The 18,855-nt window shown below is 35.8% G+C and overlaps 1 protein-coding gene across 2 annotated transcripts in view; it reads left to right on the top strand.

The window, feature by feature from the left end:
* The window catches only part of kif5c (kinesin family member 5C), a 30,971-nt gene extending 14,552 nt beyond the window's left edge, over window positions 1-16,419 (top strand). For both annotated transcript variants that reach the window (XM_051708231.1, XM_051708232.1), the window contains 13 exons: window positions 5,893-6,099; window positions 6,242-6,385; window positions 6,792-6,980; window positions 7,442-7,559; window positions 8,357-8,433; window positions 9,563-9,672; window positions 9,872-9,973; window positions 10,174-10,234; window positions 10,357-10,428; window positions 10,686-10,790; window positions 10,917-11,133; window positions 12,459-12,609; window positions 13,518-16,419. In XM_051708231.1, the coding sequence (XP_051564191.1) occupies window positions 5,893-6,099; window positions 6,242-6,385; window positions 6,792-6,980; window positions 7,442-7,559; window positions 8,357-8,433; window positions 9,563-9,672; window positions 9,872-9,973; window positions 10,174-10,234; window positions 10,357-10,428; window positions 10,686-10,790; window positions 10,917-11,133; window positions 12,459-12,598 (1,542 nt within the window). In that variant the 3' untranslated portion in view covers window positions 12,599-12,609; window positions 13,518-16,419. The remainder of the gene's footprint in view (window positions 1-5,892; window positions 6,100-6,241; window positions 6,386-6,791; window positions 6,981-7,441; window positions 7,560-8,356; window positions 8,434-9,562; window positions 9,673-9,871; window positions 9,974-10,173; window positions 10,235-10,356; window positions 10,429-10,685; window positions 10,791-10,916; window positions 11,134-12,458; window positions 12,610-13,517) is intronic.
* The last annotated feature ends 2,436 nt before the right edge of the window (window positions 16,420-18,855 follow it).

Genomic DNA, 18,855 nt, shown 5'->3' with positions numbered 1-18,855 from the left:
GCCTCTTTATATGGTATACCGTCATTCACATATATTACTAAAGTAACAAAGACAAGTTATCAAGAATCTACGTGTATATATACATAAAAATTACATATACAAAAATTACCCGTTATATTATTATATCACAACCATATACCAATAATATTCATTATTCAAAGAAGAATTGTTGTATGCACACAAATCAGTGAGGAATTATATTTTGTGTCATATATACATTATACTCGAGAAATGTCAGTTATGTCAATACAAATGTTGATCATGCATAATTCCAAAACATGGGCATAGTACAACAATCACTCGATATTCAAAAATGTCTACATGTATTTCCAAAAGTAAACTGTACAAAGTTATCTTTGCAAATATACCATGATTCAAATCATAAGCATGTGCAAACAGAGATGAATCATAATAATCCTATAGAAAACAGCTGAGGGACAAATCTTCATTCATTCCCAGGGGATGTAAAGATTTTAAGTGAAATATCCATCTGGATTCTTTCTGTTGGAGATTCTTTGTATATTTCACCCCCTACATGGATGCTTAACTTGCTCAATAACCAAAAAAGTTAAAGCAGATACCGAGTGACCAGCTTCTAAAATGTGGCGTGCAACTGGAGATTTTTGATCTTTCCTTCTCACGGCGCTCATATGCTCAATTATACATATTCTAATTTATCTAATGGTTTTTCCCACATATTGTTTGTTGCATGGACAAGAAATTAGATAAATAACATTCTCAATGACAAACTGTTTTATACTGTATACGCTGTCTGTTACACAGCTCCTAAACGAGCTGATTTTTCTGTTGTTATTCTTACAGGCGGCGTAATTCAAACATGGGAAAAAAAACAATAGATTCATCCAATCGCTCATTATTCTTATTATACGAAGTGAAAGTGTCCACTTTAACCAAAAAATCTCTAATATTTTTAGATATATAATGTGCAAAGAGTGGAGGATTCTGAAAAAGACTGGAACAGATAGGATCGCTCTTTAAAACATACCAGTTGTTTTGGATTATTTCTTTAATTTCTTGGCTGTGTCAAGAAAAGGTTGTACAAACCACAGAGATGTTTTTTCTATTGCTTTTGGGCGAAGGAGGAATGGTACGAACCCTGTAAAGAGCATCATCTAGCAACTTTTTAGGATAACCCCTGAGGCGAAATTGCTTATACATTTTTACTACCTCTGTCTCAAAATCCAATTCTGTCATACAGATACGCTTTATTCTCAAAAAATATGTGTATGGTAAACTCTTTTTTAAATACGTTGGATGCGAACTTGATGCATGCACAATACTGTTTTTGTCAGTGGGTTTTGAATATAATGTCGGCTATAATGATCCTAAATGCAAACAGACGCTTGTATCCAAAAAGGATACTGAATTTGGGTCTATTTCAGCATTAAATTTAATAGAATCAGTCATGTATTTAGGAAGATCAAAAAGTCCTCAAAGTTTTCTTTAGATCCCCTGAAAATGCAAAAAACGTCATCGATGTATCTTTTCCACATCAATATATATCTGGAAAAAGGGTTATTATTCCAAATATTTTTTTCTTCTAGAAAACCCATAAACAGACAGGCATAGTCTGGGGAGAATTTTTAATCCATTGCAGCTCCCTGTTTCTGGAGATAATAGCAATCTTCAAATAAGAAATAATTCTTCAAAAGAAGCATGGACGTCATATCAAGAATAAAATTAGACGGTGGAGTTTTATCAATTCTTAATTCAAGGAAAAACTTGAGAGCTTCCAAACCCATATCATGCAGGATGCTGGTATATAAAGAAATTACATCTAATGTGACCAGAAAGATATTTGCATCACAACCTTCAAGGTTAACATCTTTTAGCTGTTGTATAAAATCACCTGTATCCTTTAAATAAGATGGAATTTGTTCCGCCAAAGGTTTAAGAATTTGATCGACATAATGAGATATGGGTTCCAAAAGACTTTCATTGGAAGCCACTATAGGGCGACCAGGAGGATGAATCAAAGATTTATGAACTTTAGGCAAGACATACATAACAGGAGTTACCTTTCTTTCCCCACTTAAAATCTTTACATCCCCTGGGAATGAATGAAGATTTGTCTCTAAGCTGTTTTCTATAGGATTATTATGATTCATCTCTGTTTGCACATGCTTATGATTTGAATCATGGTATATTTGCAAAGATAACTTTGTACAGTTTACTTTTGGAAATACATGTAGACATTTTTGAATATCGAGTGATTGTTGTACTATGCCCATGTTTTGGAATTATGCATGATCAACATTTGTATTGACATAACTGACATTTCTCGAGTATAATGTATATATGACACAAAATATAATTCCTCACTGATTTGTGTGCATACAACAATTCTTCTTTGAATAATGAATATTATTGGTATATGGTTGTGATATAATAATATAACGGGTAATTTTTGTATATGTAATTTTTATGTCATTTGTGTCCTTCTCTATCTCCTGATATATACATGTAGATTCTTAATTACTTGTCTTTGTAACTTGAGTAATATATGTGAATGCCGGTATACCATATACAGGGTTGGGGAGTAACGAAATACACGTAACGGGATTACGTATTTAAAATACAAAATATTGTATTCCTCTACAGTTACAATTTAAATCATTGGTAATTATAATACAGTTACATTCAAAAAGTATTTTGATTACTGAAGAGATTACTTTGCATTTTATTGTCATTTGTTTCATTTAATATTTAGTCCTTTCAGATGGAAAACATTTATCCATATAAATGATGCGATTTGAACAGCAGTGAAACACTTTCTTATGATGTTACATTCATATGAGCAGAAAGAGAAGTAAGTTTGAAGTAAGTTTGGAGCAGAAGAAATAGAAATAAACCTTGTGAAAATTGTACGCTTTACGCTAAGCTAAAACGCTATTTCTAGCCATTTTACATGCATGTTACCAGGCACGATCATATTTTTTTTATAATGAAAATTTACGTTGGATCATAATTTATTTTTTCTAGTAAGATCTTTGGTATTTGGGCAATAATCATATTCTTGATAATAATTTTTGTGTTGTTTTCCTGTAAAAATATCTAAAAATCCTTAAAACAAGATCAATTTGATTTATCTTGTTTTAGAAACAACACTGCATAAGATATTTAGGTTTTTCAGAGAATGTATTTTTAACATGTGTATTTTGTCTTACTGTACTGGCAGAGTTTTTATAGTCAAAACAAGTGAAAAAATCTACCAGTGCTGAAGAAGTAATCCAAAGTATTTAGAATACGTTACTGATCTTGAGTAATCTAACAGAACACATTACAAATTACATTTTACAGCATGTATTCTGTAATCTGTAGTGGAATACATTTCAAAAGTAACCCTCCCAACCCTGACCATATAAAGAGGCAATATATAGCTATAACATTTAGCAAACATTTTTATATTTTTAAGTCTATTCTATTAGGACAAATACGGCAAATACTTCCTCTTTATAAATGGAATCAGGTGCGCTATTGTTAACGGGACAATGATGACTATGTAAATCGAAAACGTTTTGTCATTGCACTGAGCACTTTTTTGAACTTTTGCACTTTTTGGCCTCTCAGTAAACAAAAGATTTTTAAGAGTTTTTCTACACATTGCCTGCGAGCTTCCCCTCTTTTGGACTATAGTATGATTTTTTGAGCTTATGCACCAAAGCTACTTGGAAATATAAGCCCTTTCAATATTTGGCACTGATGTCTTCTCCATTCTGCTGTTGGTTTACTACTTATGTCACACTTTGAAATAGAATAAAAGGCTTTTTGAGAAGGCTTGCCATGACATAATGAATAGCTAGCTAAAACTGTAAAAAAGGTTGAAGACCTTTTCACACCAGAGCCGACGCAATTTTGAGAAATGAATTGCAGACAAATGGCCTATTCACATTAAAAGCAAGGTATTCAGATCAGAATCACGGTTAGCACATTCACGCATTTACAATAGGTGGCTTTGATCGAGTCAATTTTACTCCAGTACAGTAATTGTCGCAACGTTCCTTTCAGCTGGTCTGCCCTCCGCCCATCATGGATGAGAAGAAGAATCACAGAAAAAATTACAGAATTTTGTGGAGAAACCACAACATTTTGGTATACAAAGATATTTTGATACAAATAAATATATTCAGAATGCACAACAAGTCAAAACAATAGTATTAATATTATTAATATTTGGCAAAGAAACACATTTAAGATCCTTAAATGTACACACTCACTGTGAAAACAAAACAAACAAAAAAACTCACTTTGTCGGTGCAGGAATGTTTGCTCAAGGTGCGAATGGCTTCATAGGGATCCATTGATTTTATTCAAAATCTTGCTGTGAAAATTTGCGTTTGGTGTGAAAAAGCCTTTACCCAGGAAAATAGTACAAATCCTTCTCTAAAACATTAATTCCAATTAGGTGGCTGGTGAAAGCCATGTGATGCTAGCTGGTCATATGAAGGAACTGGCTTTTTCCACGTTTATCAAAACTAGTTTTAAGTTTTAATATCAATTTACATTGAGGAGAGTGCAGACTCTGTACTGCAGAGTGATGTATGAGATAATGTGTTGAAAATGATTGCTGTTTCAGATTCAGCCACGCCATCTCATTGCTTACTTATAAATTCCCATCAGGTAGAATGAGCATCAATTGCAGCAATATTTCTCCTAACTACACATGCAGACGTGAAATCCATTTAAATATAAATGTTGTTCCCATGGGAATGACTCTACCCTGTTGAAAAGACCAAGAGAGCTGGTCACCAGCATATATTGTATTTTGGATGTTGGTAAGCAGCATGGGTTCAAGACATTACTGATAAACCAACTTCACCAAAAAACAGCTTGGTTTTGCTGGTGAACTGCATGGATATACTGGTCTACCATCTAGACCTCCACCAAACCAGCATAAACCAGCTTGAACTAACATGGAAATGCATGCTAGTCTAAGCTGGTCTTTTTAGCTGGGTTCAGTAGGGATATTTACACTTGGTCATTTAATGCATTTTCACTGATCGAATTGCTATCCGATTGAATAAGCACATTCCATTTACGCTTGGCCACATCAATGCGTCTCCACCAAACGGATATAAAGCCGATCTTCAATTCCCTATGCAGATAAAACAGAGTTCACTTCCGTGATTATGCTAGTGCCGGGCAACGAATTTAAAAGATGTGATTTATTATTTGATTCCAAGTGACCAGTGTGCATGTTTGTCTGTGTGTGTAAACACGCTGTGCATTTTCCCCTCTGGGCTTATTGTTGGGAAGATACGTGCATACGCATCAGCTGCACTCTTAAACTCTTAAATCCCCTTATTGCGCATGTGAAAATCGCCATTCCATGTACAGTCTGAAATGCATTTGTCCTCGTGTTCCGTCGCCGGACAGCAATTCCAAATAAACTTCCCATCGCCTTTGAAGTAATGCAACGTGAAGGTTGTACAAAGTAACATTTATCTTTAACAATACTATCAAAGTGAATAGCAGGCACAAAAACGGCGCTACAACATGGGCTGCCATCTTGATTGTTTTGGGTTGAATGGATCACATGACTGTGTCATATGACAACAAACACATCATAATTTTCAGATATCTCTGTTTTCCCTGTCCACACTACAGTGCGAAAACTGCATTTTAAAATTTATACGTGTGGGAGAGTCTTTTCAAAAAGCAAAGAAATAGCAGTTCAAATGTCATCTATGGACTGATATTAACTTTTCATGACATAAACTTTTAATAATGCAGCATGTTTTTCAACATGATAACATATTACTATCCCTGATCATAATATATTATTGAAAAGCATAAAGTAGGAATTCCAAAAGATTACAAAAGGTTTCAATAGTCCTTTGATGTCTAAACTCACCAATCCTGCACACGCAGCTCCTGGCATCCACACGACATGACTATGAGAAGATCCAGGAAGACCTGAGCCACTTGCAGCATGAGAACGAGGCGGCTAAAGAGGAAGTGAAAGAGGTGCTTCAAGCCTTAGAGGAGCTGGCAGTGAACTATGACCAGAAAAGCCATGAGGTGGAGGAGAGGGGAAAGACAAACCAACAACTTTCAGAGGAGCTTGTGCAGAAAAGTGTAAGTAAAACGAGGAGAAGGGAAAGAGAGAATACAAATATCAGGATAAGGCCACAAGGATGACTACTGAATAGCTCATGTGAGTGAAGAATGAAGGTTTTGTTGCTTTGTGGAGTGATTCTGGCCTGTTATTATTTTGTAGGCAGCTCTAGTTGGTGTGGAGAGGGATTTCGCTGCTCTGCAGGAACTGAGTGGACATCACAAGAAGAGATCAGCAGAGATCCTCAGTCTATTGCTCCGAGACCTCAGTGAGATTGGCAGCGTTATTGCCTTGAGTGACCAAAAGGTTGTGAGAACACACACCTGTCATACAAACACATACAACATACATTTGTCCTTAGCTTAAATAGCAGGCGTTTTAGCATCTCTTTTAGCATATTTACTAATGGTCTACCATGGGGTTTTTAATGGACTGTTCTTAAAGCAATATTTCACCCAAAAATTAATTTGGACCAGGACTGTCAAGCTCTAAAAGGGCAAAAAAGCACCATAAACATTTCAAACAAGTAGTCCATACAATAGCTTTTGATAGCTATTGTAAGACGATAGCTGTGTGTGAGGCCATACAATATTAATGTTTTTTTTATATATAGATAATTGATGTGCCATAGATCACGCAAATAATAAATAAATGGAAAAGCAAATCTTAGTTTCCACCTCTAGCCCTATTTATGTAGTTTCTTTTTCCTCAGATGACAGAGGTGAATGGAGGAATGGAAGAGGAATTCACCATGGCACGTCTCTTTATAAGTAAGATGAAGTCAGAAGTGAAGTCTCTGGTCAACCGCAGCAAACAGCTCGAAAGCGCACAGACTGATACAGTGTGCAAAATGCAGGCCAACGAGAAAGAGCTCGCTTCCTGCCAGCTCCTGATCTCTCAGGTACCCATTATGACTGATCTATTCATTAAAGGGCAGCACACAGCTCCCTCTAGTGGTGGATCAGAAAGAAACACTGTAACCTCTATACTGAAAAGCTTTGGCAATAGAACTGTTGTGTCCTTGAGCCTAATGAGGTGCTTTTTCTCTGTGATTAATGTCTCATATGATAATCTCGACATCTCAGCTTTTGATTTGAGCATCCCTCCGCATTCCAGTTCATCCAAACCAGGTTAATTTACAGCAATCAGTCCATAAAACAACAAACAAAAACAAGACAATTTATTTGATCAACATGGACCCACTTTTGCTGTGATAAGGTCAATTCTTTATGCTTGTTTCAATGTTGAATAACTGAATGGCATCAGATAAGTGCTATGCAAACAAATGTAAACTTTAGTTGTCTATTGTCTTTCTCAGTATCTGACACTGGAAAGTGTGTGTTTGTCTTGTGTCCTTTCTAGCATCAGGCCAAGATAAAATCCCTTACAGACTATATGCAGAACATGGAGCAGAAGAAGAGACAACTGGAGGAAAGCCACGATTCACTGACGGAGGAGCTTGCTAAACTCCACGCAAAAGGTCTGTGTGGTACAAATACACATTTTTGTAGTAATTACAAAGTCAGCATTTCCCAGCATTTTGTCTTGTGTACCCCCACAGCCTCATTAGTAATGCTCAAGTTCCCCTTCATCATCTCTAAATCAGAAGTGTGTCACTTTTCACTCAAATTATACAGAAAATAATTTAGCATTATTATTAAAATTATTTACTTAAAAAAAATATATATATCTATGATGTGAGTAAAAAAACTTCCTCTCACCTCTCCCTTTAATCAGACTCCAGGGCTTGTTTGTCTGTCTCAGTTCTGAGTGCAATCATGAAGAAACTTTCTCCAAGAAATATCTTTATTTATTTGTAATTGAAATCAAGATTTAATAATAATCTAAACTCAAGTATGAAATACCACCTACTGTATGAGCAAACCAAACACTTACACATTTTGTACTGAATGTGTTTAGGCATTACCTACAAAATTTCACAAGTTATGATTAATTATTTGTATCTTTTGACAGCCCACATATCATACAAATATAATAATGAAGTCATATTTTTTTTGTTTTATAGCAAGTTTCACATAGTAAATCAAAATCGTTCTATATCACCCTGGTACCACATAGGGTTCCTCCGTACCCCTGGTTGAGAATCACTGTACAAAACAATGCTTGTGCCACAAAAATTCTGTGCACCAGATGTGGTTCCATTTAAATCTAGAAGCACAACATGTTTTTTGACAGTGATTTGTCTTTATATAATAAAAATAGTTTTTTTGTTTGTTTTTTGTTTTTTTTGTTTTGTTTTTGCTTTTGTTTACACAGAAAAGATGCATGATGTGTCAGTTCTTGATAAGGAAAAGGAACACATGAGCAAAATCCAGGACGCTGTGGAGATGAAGGTGATCAATGCAACAGCTGTTTTCTGCTATTTTCTCCTCTGACCCACATTAAAGGTATAGTTCACCCCAAAATGAAAATACTCTCATCATTTACTCACCCTCATGCCATCCCAGATGTGTATGACTTTCTTACTTCTGCTGAACACAAACAAAGATTTTTAGAAGAATATTTCAGCTCTGCAGGTTCTTACAATGCAAGTGAATGGTGACCAGAATTCCAAAATCTCCAAAAAGGAGATAAAGGCAGCATAAATGTAATCCATATGACTCCAATTTAATCAACGTCTTCTGAAGCAATCCAATTAGTTTTGGTTACGAACAGACCAAAATATAACTCTTTTTCACTGTACATCTTGACAGCAGTCTCCTTGGCAATCTTGACTTCAAGCTCGATTACAATTCCTAACGCCATCTAGCGATCTGCACATGCGTCAAACATTAGGAAATGTAACTGAGTTTGACATCATGATCGTGCCTAGAGACTACAATGGCAAGATGTAAAGTGAAAAAAGGAATTCAGTTTTGGTCTATTCTCACCCAAAACTGACTGTATTGCTTCAGAAAACATGGATTAAACCACTGGAGTTGAATGGATTACTTTTATGCTGCATTTATGTGTTTCTTGGAGCTTCAAAATTTTGGTTACCATTCACTTGCATTGTATTGCTGTACAGAGCTGAAATATTCTTCTAAAAATCTTTGTTTATGTTCAGGAGAAGAAAGAAAGTCTTACACATCTAAGATGGCATGAGGGTGACTAAATAATGAGAGAATTTTCATTTTGGGGTGAACTAACCCTTTAATGTGCTATTTCTTTTCATCCATATTTAAGCTCTTGATGCTTCACGTTTGTTCTGTCAGTTCACATCACAAGATCACATAAATCTGCTGTATAGATACTTTGGATAGTTTAATAATAAAATAATGCCATTTTGAGAAACATTATTGAATGTAGGGTAAAACACATACAAAAGTTTTTTATTTCTTCTCTATGGATGTCCTACAATACCTTCTTGAACCACCAGGGGTCCCCAGACTCTGGGTTGAAAACCCCAGCCCTAGAAGATTACCACAGACAGTGATTTTTACAAAGTGAAATAAGTACATTCTCTGTGTAATTTGTATGTAGAAAGCCCTGGAACAGCAGATGGAAAGCCACAGAGAGGCTCATCAGAAGCAGGTCTCTCGTCTCCGAGATGAGATAGAAGAGAAACAGAGGATCTTGGATGAGCTGAAGGAGTAAGGGCTTTATCACAGTTTATTTCTGCTGTGTTGTGGTCAGTTCAGTAGTTGTTTATTATGATATTCACTTGAAAATTTGTGTAAATTTAAAATGCATACTATATTTTTCAGTACATCCACTTAGAATAGGTCAAATTTAATCAAAACTAATCCAAAATTACTTAAACTTTCCCTGTCGTTTCCCATCTGATGTCAGTTTGAATCAGGCTCTACAGCTTGAACAGAAGCAGCTTATGTCGGACTATGATAAGCTCAAACAGGAGGAACAGAAGAAGGATGAGAGACTACAGAAGCTTGTGTGAGTCTACTGCTCTTATGAATAAAGTCATATCAATTATTTTTAGCTCATGAAAGCTTAAGTGTAGAATAAAGTTACCTAGAGCCTCAGTAACAAGCAGTGACAATGTCAGATTCAGTTCAGTGCAGTTGTGTTTGTTTATATGCATTTAGTAAAGACATCTTTTAAATAAAATGTATTATCCCTTTTGTTATAATTAGTTTGTTGAACGAGAAGAAGGAGCAAGCCAAAGAAGATCTCAAGGGTCTGGAAGAGACTGTTGTGAGTTGGCTCTCTGTGTAGTTCTTCAACGTAACATTCAGCATCTGTACAGCTGTTGTTCTTAAAAAAATATATACAATATTTTTTTGAGATTTTGATCATGTCGTTTTATTATGTAATAGGCCAAAGAGCTCCAGACTCTCCACAATCTGCGCAAGCTGTTCATCCAGGAAATCAGTGACCGAATTGGACGAGTGAGTTGTCAAACATTGAGTATCTCTCTGTTTTTAAATTTACTGTCATCTGAGTCTCATCAGGCAGGGATTTGTGCTATTATTCTGTGCCTAAAAACTGCCTGTAAACTGTCGCTAATGATGCAACAAACCACAGTAATGGAAATAAGGAAACACTCTTTCAGCCCTGTTCAAATGAATACATGATCACTGGCCATTGCTAATGAACATGAAATAAAATAAATGGCATTGCTTGTTAAAACTTGTCTGGTTTGTAGAGTATGGAACTGGATGCTGATGAATCAGGGGGAAGTCTGGCACAAAAACAAAAGATTATTTTCCTGGAGAACAATCTGGAACAGCTCACTAAAGTCCACAAGCAGGTTTTTTGAATTTCTGAAAACTTTAAAATATAGTAATGCACTGAGCAATGATAAATTACATAAACTGAAGTAATTGTACCTGTATTCTATATCTGTCTATATTCTATCCTTTTTATGTATCTATAGCTGGTACGTGATAATGCAGACTTGAGATGTGAGCTGCCTAAACTTGAGAAGCGCCTACGTGCAACCACTGAGCGGGTGAAAATTTTGGAGTCTGCTCTGAGAGAGGCAAAAGAAAGTGCCATGAGAGACCGTAAGCGGTACCAGCAAGAGGTGGACCGCATCAAGGAGGTCATCCAAGCGAAGAATCAGGCCAGGAGGAACCACACTGCACAAATTGGTCTGAAAATCCCCTTTATGTGACTGTGTGTGTGTGTGTGTGTGTGTTTGCTTTCATGGGATTAACATTCAAATATTGCACTCTGTCATGCACATTTCCTAATAATATTTGTGTGTTTTACTCTGTAGAGTTGCTTTGTCTTCACTTTTTTGGAAAACATTTAATTAAATACCTGCTTAAAGTGCCAAAGACTGTAAAAAGAAGGCTTCAATGTTGCACTATAGCCAATATGGGGTGCCATATACTCACAAACAGCAAAAATACTTTGTCTCTAGTTACCTGATGACCAAATATTTGCATGCATTGCTTGCAAATGTCTTCCATATACTGTGCTGTGCATATTCCATATGTTTGCACGTATTTATGCATATAGGGTGAATACATGTAAAGCATGGCACTTTCTTACTATTTTTTTTATTGTCGTTGTTTTAAAATATGATGCCAAATTGTTTATCCCCTCACACGATACACTTTTTAAAGTAATATTCTGGGTTCAGTCGACAGCATTTCTGGCATAATGTTGATTACAAAAAAAAATAAAATAAAAAAAAAAAAAAAACCAATTCAATTCGTCCCTCCTTTCCTTTAAAAAAATACAAATACAAATCGAGGTTACAGTGAGGCACTTACACTGGAAGTGAATGGGGCCAATTTTTGTAGGGTTTAAAGGCAGACATTTGAAGCTTATAATGTTATAAAAGCACTTACATTAATTCTTCTGATAAAATCATGTATTATTTGAGCTGTTAAGTTGATTTAATCATCATTTTTACAGTTGTTTTAGGGTTTGTTGACATTACATCGTCATGGCAATGAAGTTGTAAAACTGGATATATCTTTACACCGAGAAGGTTAGTAAGTGATTTTATCACACTAAAATCATGTTAACATGACATAATGTTTTTGTCTTGTGGCTATACTTTTGAAACTGTGAGTATTTTAACGTTTACGGATTGGCCCCATTCATGGATTGGCCTCACTGGAACCCAGATTTTTGCTTTTTTTAAAGAAAAGGAGGGACGAGACAAAATGTATTTTTTGTGATAATCCACATTATGCCACAAATGCTGTTAATTTGGCTTAACTTGTATTGAACCTGGAATAGTTCTTTATATAGCTAATGATCTCCACTACACCATACAGAGGAAAAAATGAAGAAATTATAAATACATACACTTAAGTGTCCCACTTTACCTGTATTCACCCATCAAGTGTGCATATTCATTTGCATTTAGATTCTATCTACTTTATATGTACAGTATGTTATTAGGAGCTATTGCTCACCAAATTACATTTCTTTTTTAACTGCACTGTTTCTTTTACAGCCAAGCCTATTCGTGCTGGACATCATCATCCAGTGGCTTCTGCCTCATCAGGCCACACTGTCAGAGGAGGTGTCTCCAGCCCACGACGACACTACCATCAGCACCAACAACAACAGCAGTATCACCACAGGACCAAGTGAAAACAGGCCAAGTAAGTGTGTTACACTACACTCTGTTTTGCTATAAAATGGATTTAAGTCTTTTCTGCTACAAAAATGTTATTACTTTCAAGAACTCAATTTATATGTCTTGAAATCCTGTTGTAGATGCATTAAACGTTGATATTTCTTACATTTGAATATTGTGACATCTGACATCTCACTTCATCTGCTGAATGAATAAATGTAAATATCACATGATAAACAGCTTTTCAAAAGAGGAATACCAGCATATCTGACTTTACCAGTTAACAAGTGGGCTCAATTTCTGGATTCCTACCACACAGAGCATGTTACAAAACTGTCATAGGAAAAAGTTTTGCTTTCCTTCACAGGCATATTTGTCATGCTGCTTAATTTAATGTTGGGACATGCTGGTGTGTTTATCTTGGGCTTAATGTTGAGATTAATGGGGCAGTGCAGAGAACTGCAGCTAATTAAGTTTCAGTAGCATGTGATGCATCTGGGAACCACTTGTGACTTTAGTCGGAAAGTTGTGGTGTAGCATTAGTTACTGTGCCAACTATTTGACAAAGATGGAGCAACATAGTTATAATAGCTACAAAGGATCTGTGCCGGCAAATGGCAGGAGTCCTTGGGAAAGTCAGTGAACGATGGACAGTTTCTGGTGCCATCTGGCATTCACTGCCATCTAGTTTATGGATCTATTTAAGGTTAGTTTTTTTCCATTGTTTGCTTTGTCATGAAAATTACTTTAGTCACATTCGGGATGGTATGATCTCTGGAAGAAAATCTGTTTTTGTCAGTAGTGATACAATAACCAATGTTTAGGGTAATAAAATGTTTTGAGTTTTTTTGTTTCGTTTGTTTCTTTGTTTGTTTTTTTCGAACAGGATGCTTCCTGAAATCACATTTGTCTAACTTTTACCAATTCCAACAGGGTTGAAGAAAATGTGTGGCATCAAGAGTACGTCTTTTTCAGCTGTTTTCCTTCCTTTTCAATGAGGAAAAAAAACTACTGTCATCTTTTACGAAGACTTCTCAAGTTAACTTGCTGTCCTTACCATTACCTCCACACATTCATCCTGTTTAAGTTGGATCCTTCCCTCCATTTATTCATCAGTCCTGAATGGGGATCTGAGATCGGTGGACTCTTCCATAATTAAACATTCACAGAAATGGGCAAACTCAGACCCACACTTTTAAGACAAAGTGATAGTGTCTTTTAAATTGAAGTGCTAAATTTATATAAGTGCTATTTTATTGCTTGTTTCATGTTCTGACACTTCCTCTGTCTTTCTCTCCCTCTCTATGGTTTCTTTCTACCCTGAGTCACTTTGTATTTGAAAAAGTCTTCAATGTTGGTGTCACATTCTGATTATAGTAATTCAACTCAACTTTCATCATAGATGCCAGGTTAGTTTCCATCAAAGGAAATAACAGTCTTGGAAGATAAATTTGCATAGATGAAACACTGTCACCAAAACAGCATTAGAAGACATTTTACACCCCTGGAGTAACATTAGGGCCATTCTGTGGTTCTCTTAATTGGCACTAATTCTTTCAGTTTTAATGGCCACTGAGAACATGCAGTGACATGACTGGGGAATGTAGTTTAGGAACACACACATTGCTTCGAGCATAATGCTGAATGATTTAATTATTTATAATGCTTCAATGACTGAAAATACTTTTACTGGATGTTAATTTTTTATATTTATTATTTATTTTTATATACATTGAGTGATTTCATTTTATTTCCAAATTCTATTTTTTACTTTTTGTATATTAATTTTAAGTTCCTCACTTAGAGCCAGGGCATCATGCATACATGTTTTATACAGATACCAATATGGGTGCTTTGGAAATGTTCTTTGCTGTAATTTACACTTAAAGGTGCTCTGGAGCAAACATCAGGAGTCATGTAAAGATTTCTTGACAATATATTCTTGATACCTAAACTTGCCTGCATGCAAGGAAATCATGTAAGGAAAGACAAAGTCAGAGACATTACAGTTTCACATTTGAAAAGAACAAATACATCTGAGATAGCAAATTACCCTGGAGAGGATTTTACAGCTAATTCCATTTACTTATTTACTGAATTAAACTTTAGAAAAATTATACTTTTTTATCATAGTATCATTATTTATCATTTGTTCATTTTTAGTAGTTTAAGCACGAAGTAATTTTCAGGATTTTTATTATTATTTTTCCACCCTAAAACTGATGGTGTAGACCAAACAGTAAGGCCTAGAGACTTCAAACTTTGGGGAATGGTAGTACTCTGGCTGGTTAATCATACGCATGGACTCACCCCGATAGGGGGTGCTAAAATTAGGGCAAATGCGTTTTGGGCCATAACTCCTTATATCATTGCAATCCTTTGCTCAGGAAGAAAAAAATGGCCATCTCCAACTTTATTTCCACCATGAAAAATGTTCTGCTATTTTGGATTTTTCTAAAAACATACTTTTTCAAATTAGTCCTTGGCTGTTTGCCCGATTGAAACCAAACCAGTGCAGAAAGGTTCTCTCGTGTCCCAATATCAATAATTATCAAAAAAAAAGTTTGAACTTTCGATTCACTGTCACAACAATACGCCAAAACATACAAATTCAAAAATAATTTACGACCAGGAGGCACTATCGTGTTTTACATGCGTGTACATGATTGTATATACAGCGGCGTTTCATACAGTTATTCATATTATATGATAGCACTCCTCATTCTGAACAACTTTGCCTCAAGAACCATTGATGTGAATTGAATCGTTTGTTAAATATTTAAGATTATATATATAAAAAAAACAAAAACTACTTTTTCAAGCTAGTCCTAGGCCATTCACACGATAGGAAACAAACCAGTGCATAGAGATTCTCTGGAGTCCCAATATCAATAATTGTCAAAAAGGTTAACTTTCAATTGATTGTCGCAACAGTACGCCAAAACACATGAAGTGGGTGTGGACACTTTTACTTAAATGGTTATAACTCTTGAACGGACTGAGATATTTTCACCAAATTTGGGACATTTATGTAGGAGGTCAATCTGAGGACACATGAAAAAAAAAAACAGAGGCCACCATTGCCTTTTTGTGGCGCTAAAACAGTCAGGAATGTAAATAATGCCATATCTCTGTGCGACCTAACCTGATGGTTCTGAAAATTAAGGTGCTTTATCATTGTTTTAGACTGTCCAATTAATACTCAATATCTGTCACATATTTACTTAAAAGCCCTTAAACTCTTGAACCCGTTAATTGCTGCTTGCAGTTATATTTACTTTTGATATTGCTCTAAGGTCATAAAAATACAAATACATCAACACAAATTCACATTGTTGAGAATCTCCCCTGTCAAATTAACTCCTTCACTTACAGAATCAAAGTATCCCCCGTTTTGTTCTTCTTTTGACAATCTTCTAATGTAAAGTGCACAAACACTAGTGATTTACCCAGGTGTCGTGTTTCTTTGTATCTAGTACAATGTTCTTGTACTATGATTTTCCTTGCACAGCTCTATGGTGGTGATTTACTGTACTGCACACACAGACCTCTATTACAGTATGTGTTTGTCTTCAGGTTCTTGTTCATCAGTGTTTTAAAGTTTCTGTACTATGAACTTTACCTCTGAAAATGAGATATCAGAGAACATGGAATAAACTTTAAATGGTTTAGTCGGTTTATAGGTGAAAGGATATGCCACAACAAGGATTTAAAACGAATGTTTGTTACAATATATCAAGCTTAAAGCACACAAGTTTAATAACAGGGTTTCAGCTTCAGAGTGTAACACTCATTTATCAGATGTTGTGGAATAAATAAAAGTTTACTGAATGTATCCTGCATTCTTTCTGTCTTTTTGACTTTAACAGAACATTGCATACAAGTTTACATTCATTCTAACTTGACAGAGTTAACTTGCTTCAGTTCCAAAATCTTAATATTTATTGTATTGATGGATTAAAATGTCAAACCTTACCTACAGGATAACATAATAATGCACCCAGATTGGTGGCCACAAAGTTTTGGGTGGTGACATCAACAGGACCCAGTCACAAAGCAATAATTCTACAATGCAAGTGAGTGAGATGCATTTTTCAGAGTGGATGGATCCTGAAGTCATTCTCCAGTTGACCAATCAAACACTTTGTTTATGCGAGCAGCGTGAGGTGCAGAGGTGGGTAGTAACGCACTACATTTACTCCATTACATTTACTTCAGTAACTTTTTGAAAAAAAAGAAAAAGTAGAGTAGGTTTAAAAGTGGGTACTTTTTTCTCTCACTCAAGTAAATTTCTAATGAATTTTTTTACTTCTTTACATTCCTGTCGTTACATTACTGTGTTTAATTTTAGTTAATGTGTAATTTATTGAGAGATTATTGAATGGGACTTTTACAAGAGCAGAAGTTCACACAGCTGCACGTGCTGTCACAGACTGTCACTCAAGTCATCAATGCTGCAGCATCAAACTCTTCAAAGTGAAACAATTTCTACGCTCCACACAGTGAAAAAAAGAATAGTTTTGTCATGCAATGCCTTCATTTAATTCCAAGACAAGCTGATATTTCAAGATTAAAATCTCAGCTTCAACTAAAGGCAGCACGTCGTGGTAAATTTTGGCTCTAATGCTAACACGGGCTTTTCTGTGTAATGTGATGGTCATTTTCAGGGTGAATCTGTAACTGGGCTCTTATGACATCCGTTTTTAAGTGTACATTTTTAAATCAGTGCAGCAATATATCAGCGTGCTTTGTCCCACGTCCCGCATTTTGAGTAGTATTTACGCATTTAATTGAAACTATTGCAGCTACTTCAGGCGGATTAACTGTATAAATCCATGTAAACATCCAAGTTAAGTGTAAATGCCTTTTGCTCTGCCGTTCGCGTGATTGATAACTAGAGCGCGGACAGACAGCATTTCTGCGTGTGCACAGCGAGGGGCGCAAGGTGCGGGCGTGAGGCGATCGTATGGCGAAGAGAGTGGCTGTTTCCGAAATCGTTCACTCATTCACTATTTCCTATATAGTGAATGGCAGTGAGTGCACTATATCTCAGCAGTGAGTGAATTCAGACACTAACGTATACACCAAGTGTCGGAGCTCTGGGACTGTCACAGAAACAACGTCACATATGCACTTTTAAAATACTTGGGCCTTTCTTGTTATTCTTATTAAATAACATATTAGTACAATAAATCTTCATTCTGTTTGTCTTTTTTAATATATACTGTATGTTAATATAAAGAGCAAACACTTTTTATCAGATAAAGAGTACATTTTAAATGTATCTGTGTGTTTTGCCTCTCTATATGTTATTATGTTATTTTAATCAAGTAATGATTTGTCAAAAAGTAATTTAATAAATTCAGCATGAAATAAAACATTGCAGGAGTGGAGGAAGCAGTAAACTCCCAGCTCGTACATCTTCCCCGTGGTGGATTGTGGGCAATTAACTGTTGTCGAGTGCACATCAAATGTACACTCGAAATTAGAGTGCATTGTGGGTAAGAATGAGTGAACAAAAGCAGGGAACGAGTGGCTCACTCAGAATTTAGACACTCCTGCAAAATGGCGGACACTCGAAATAGTGCACTATATACTGGATGGGGGAGGCGGTTTCAGACACAGCAAGTGTTCCATGACCTGGGTTGGTGCCATATGCACTAGGCTGTATACTCTGCATTTGAGAGCGGCGGTACTGCTGTACAGAACTAATGATCTAAATTCTTTCGACACTGAAAACTGTAGAAAAACTGAAATAAGAATCTTGCTTTGGTTTATATTTCAGCATTATATATAATGTCCTTGTGGGACATTTTCACATTTTCACCTTAATAATTACTAGAAATGTTTCCAAACCTCTTTTCTTATTGACAAATTCATCCAGATCTGACAAGAGCCCTTAAAGGGATAGTTCACCCAAAAATTTAAATTCTCATTATTTACTCACCCTCATGCCACCCCAGATGTGTATGACTTTCCTTCATCTGCTGAACTCAAATGAAGATTTTTAGAATAATTTCTCAGCTCTGTAGGTCCATACAATGCAAGTGAATGGGTGGCAACATTTGAAAGCTAAACAAAATCATATAAGTCAGCATAAAAGTAATCCATAAGACTCCGGTGGTTCAGTATCTTCAGAAGCGATGTGATAGGTGTGGATGAGAAACAGAGAAACAGATCACCTTCACATTCTTCTTCTTGTGTTTTTGGTGATTCACATTCTTCTCTGCATGTCACCCCATGCTGGGCAAGGAGAAGAATGTCTAGCAAA

This window comes from Myxocyprinus asiaticus, chromosome 10, assembly GCF_019703515.2.
Source record: "Myxocyprinus asiaticus isolate MX2 ecotype Aquarium Trade chromosome 10, UBuf_Myxa_2, whole genome shotgun sequence".
In the NCBI taxonomy this organism is placed as follows: domain Eukaryota; kingdom Metazoa; phylum Chordata; class Actinopteri; order Cypriniformes; family Catostomidae; genus Myxocyprinus; species Myxocyprinus asiaticus.
The sequence above is the reverse complement of the archived record's forward strand: the minus strand, read 5'-3'. Positions and strand labels throughout refer to the sequence as shown.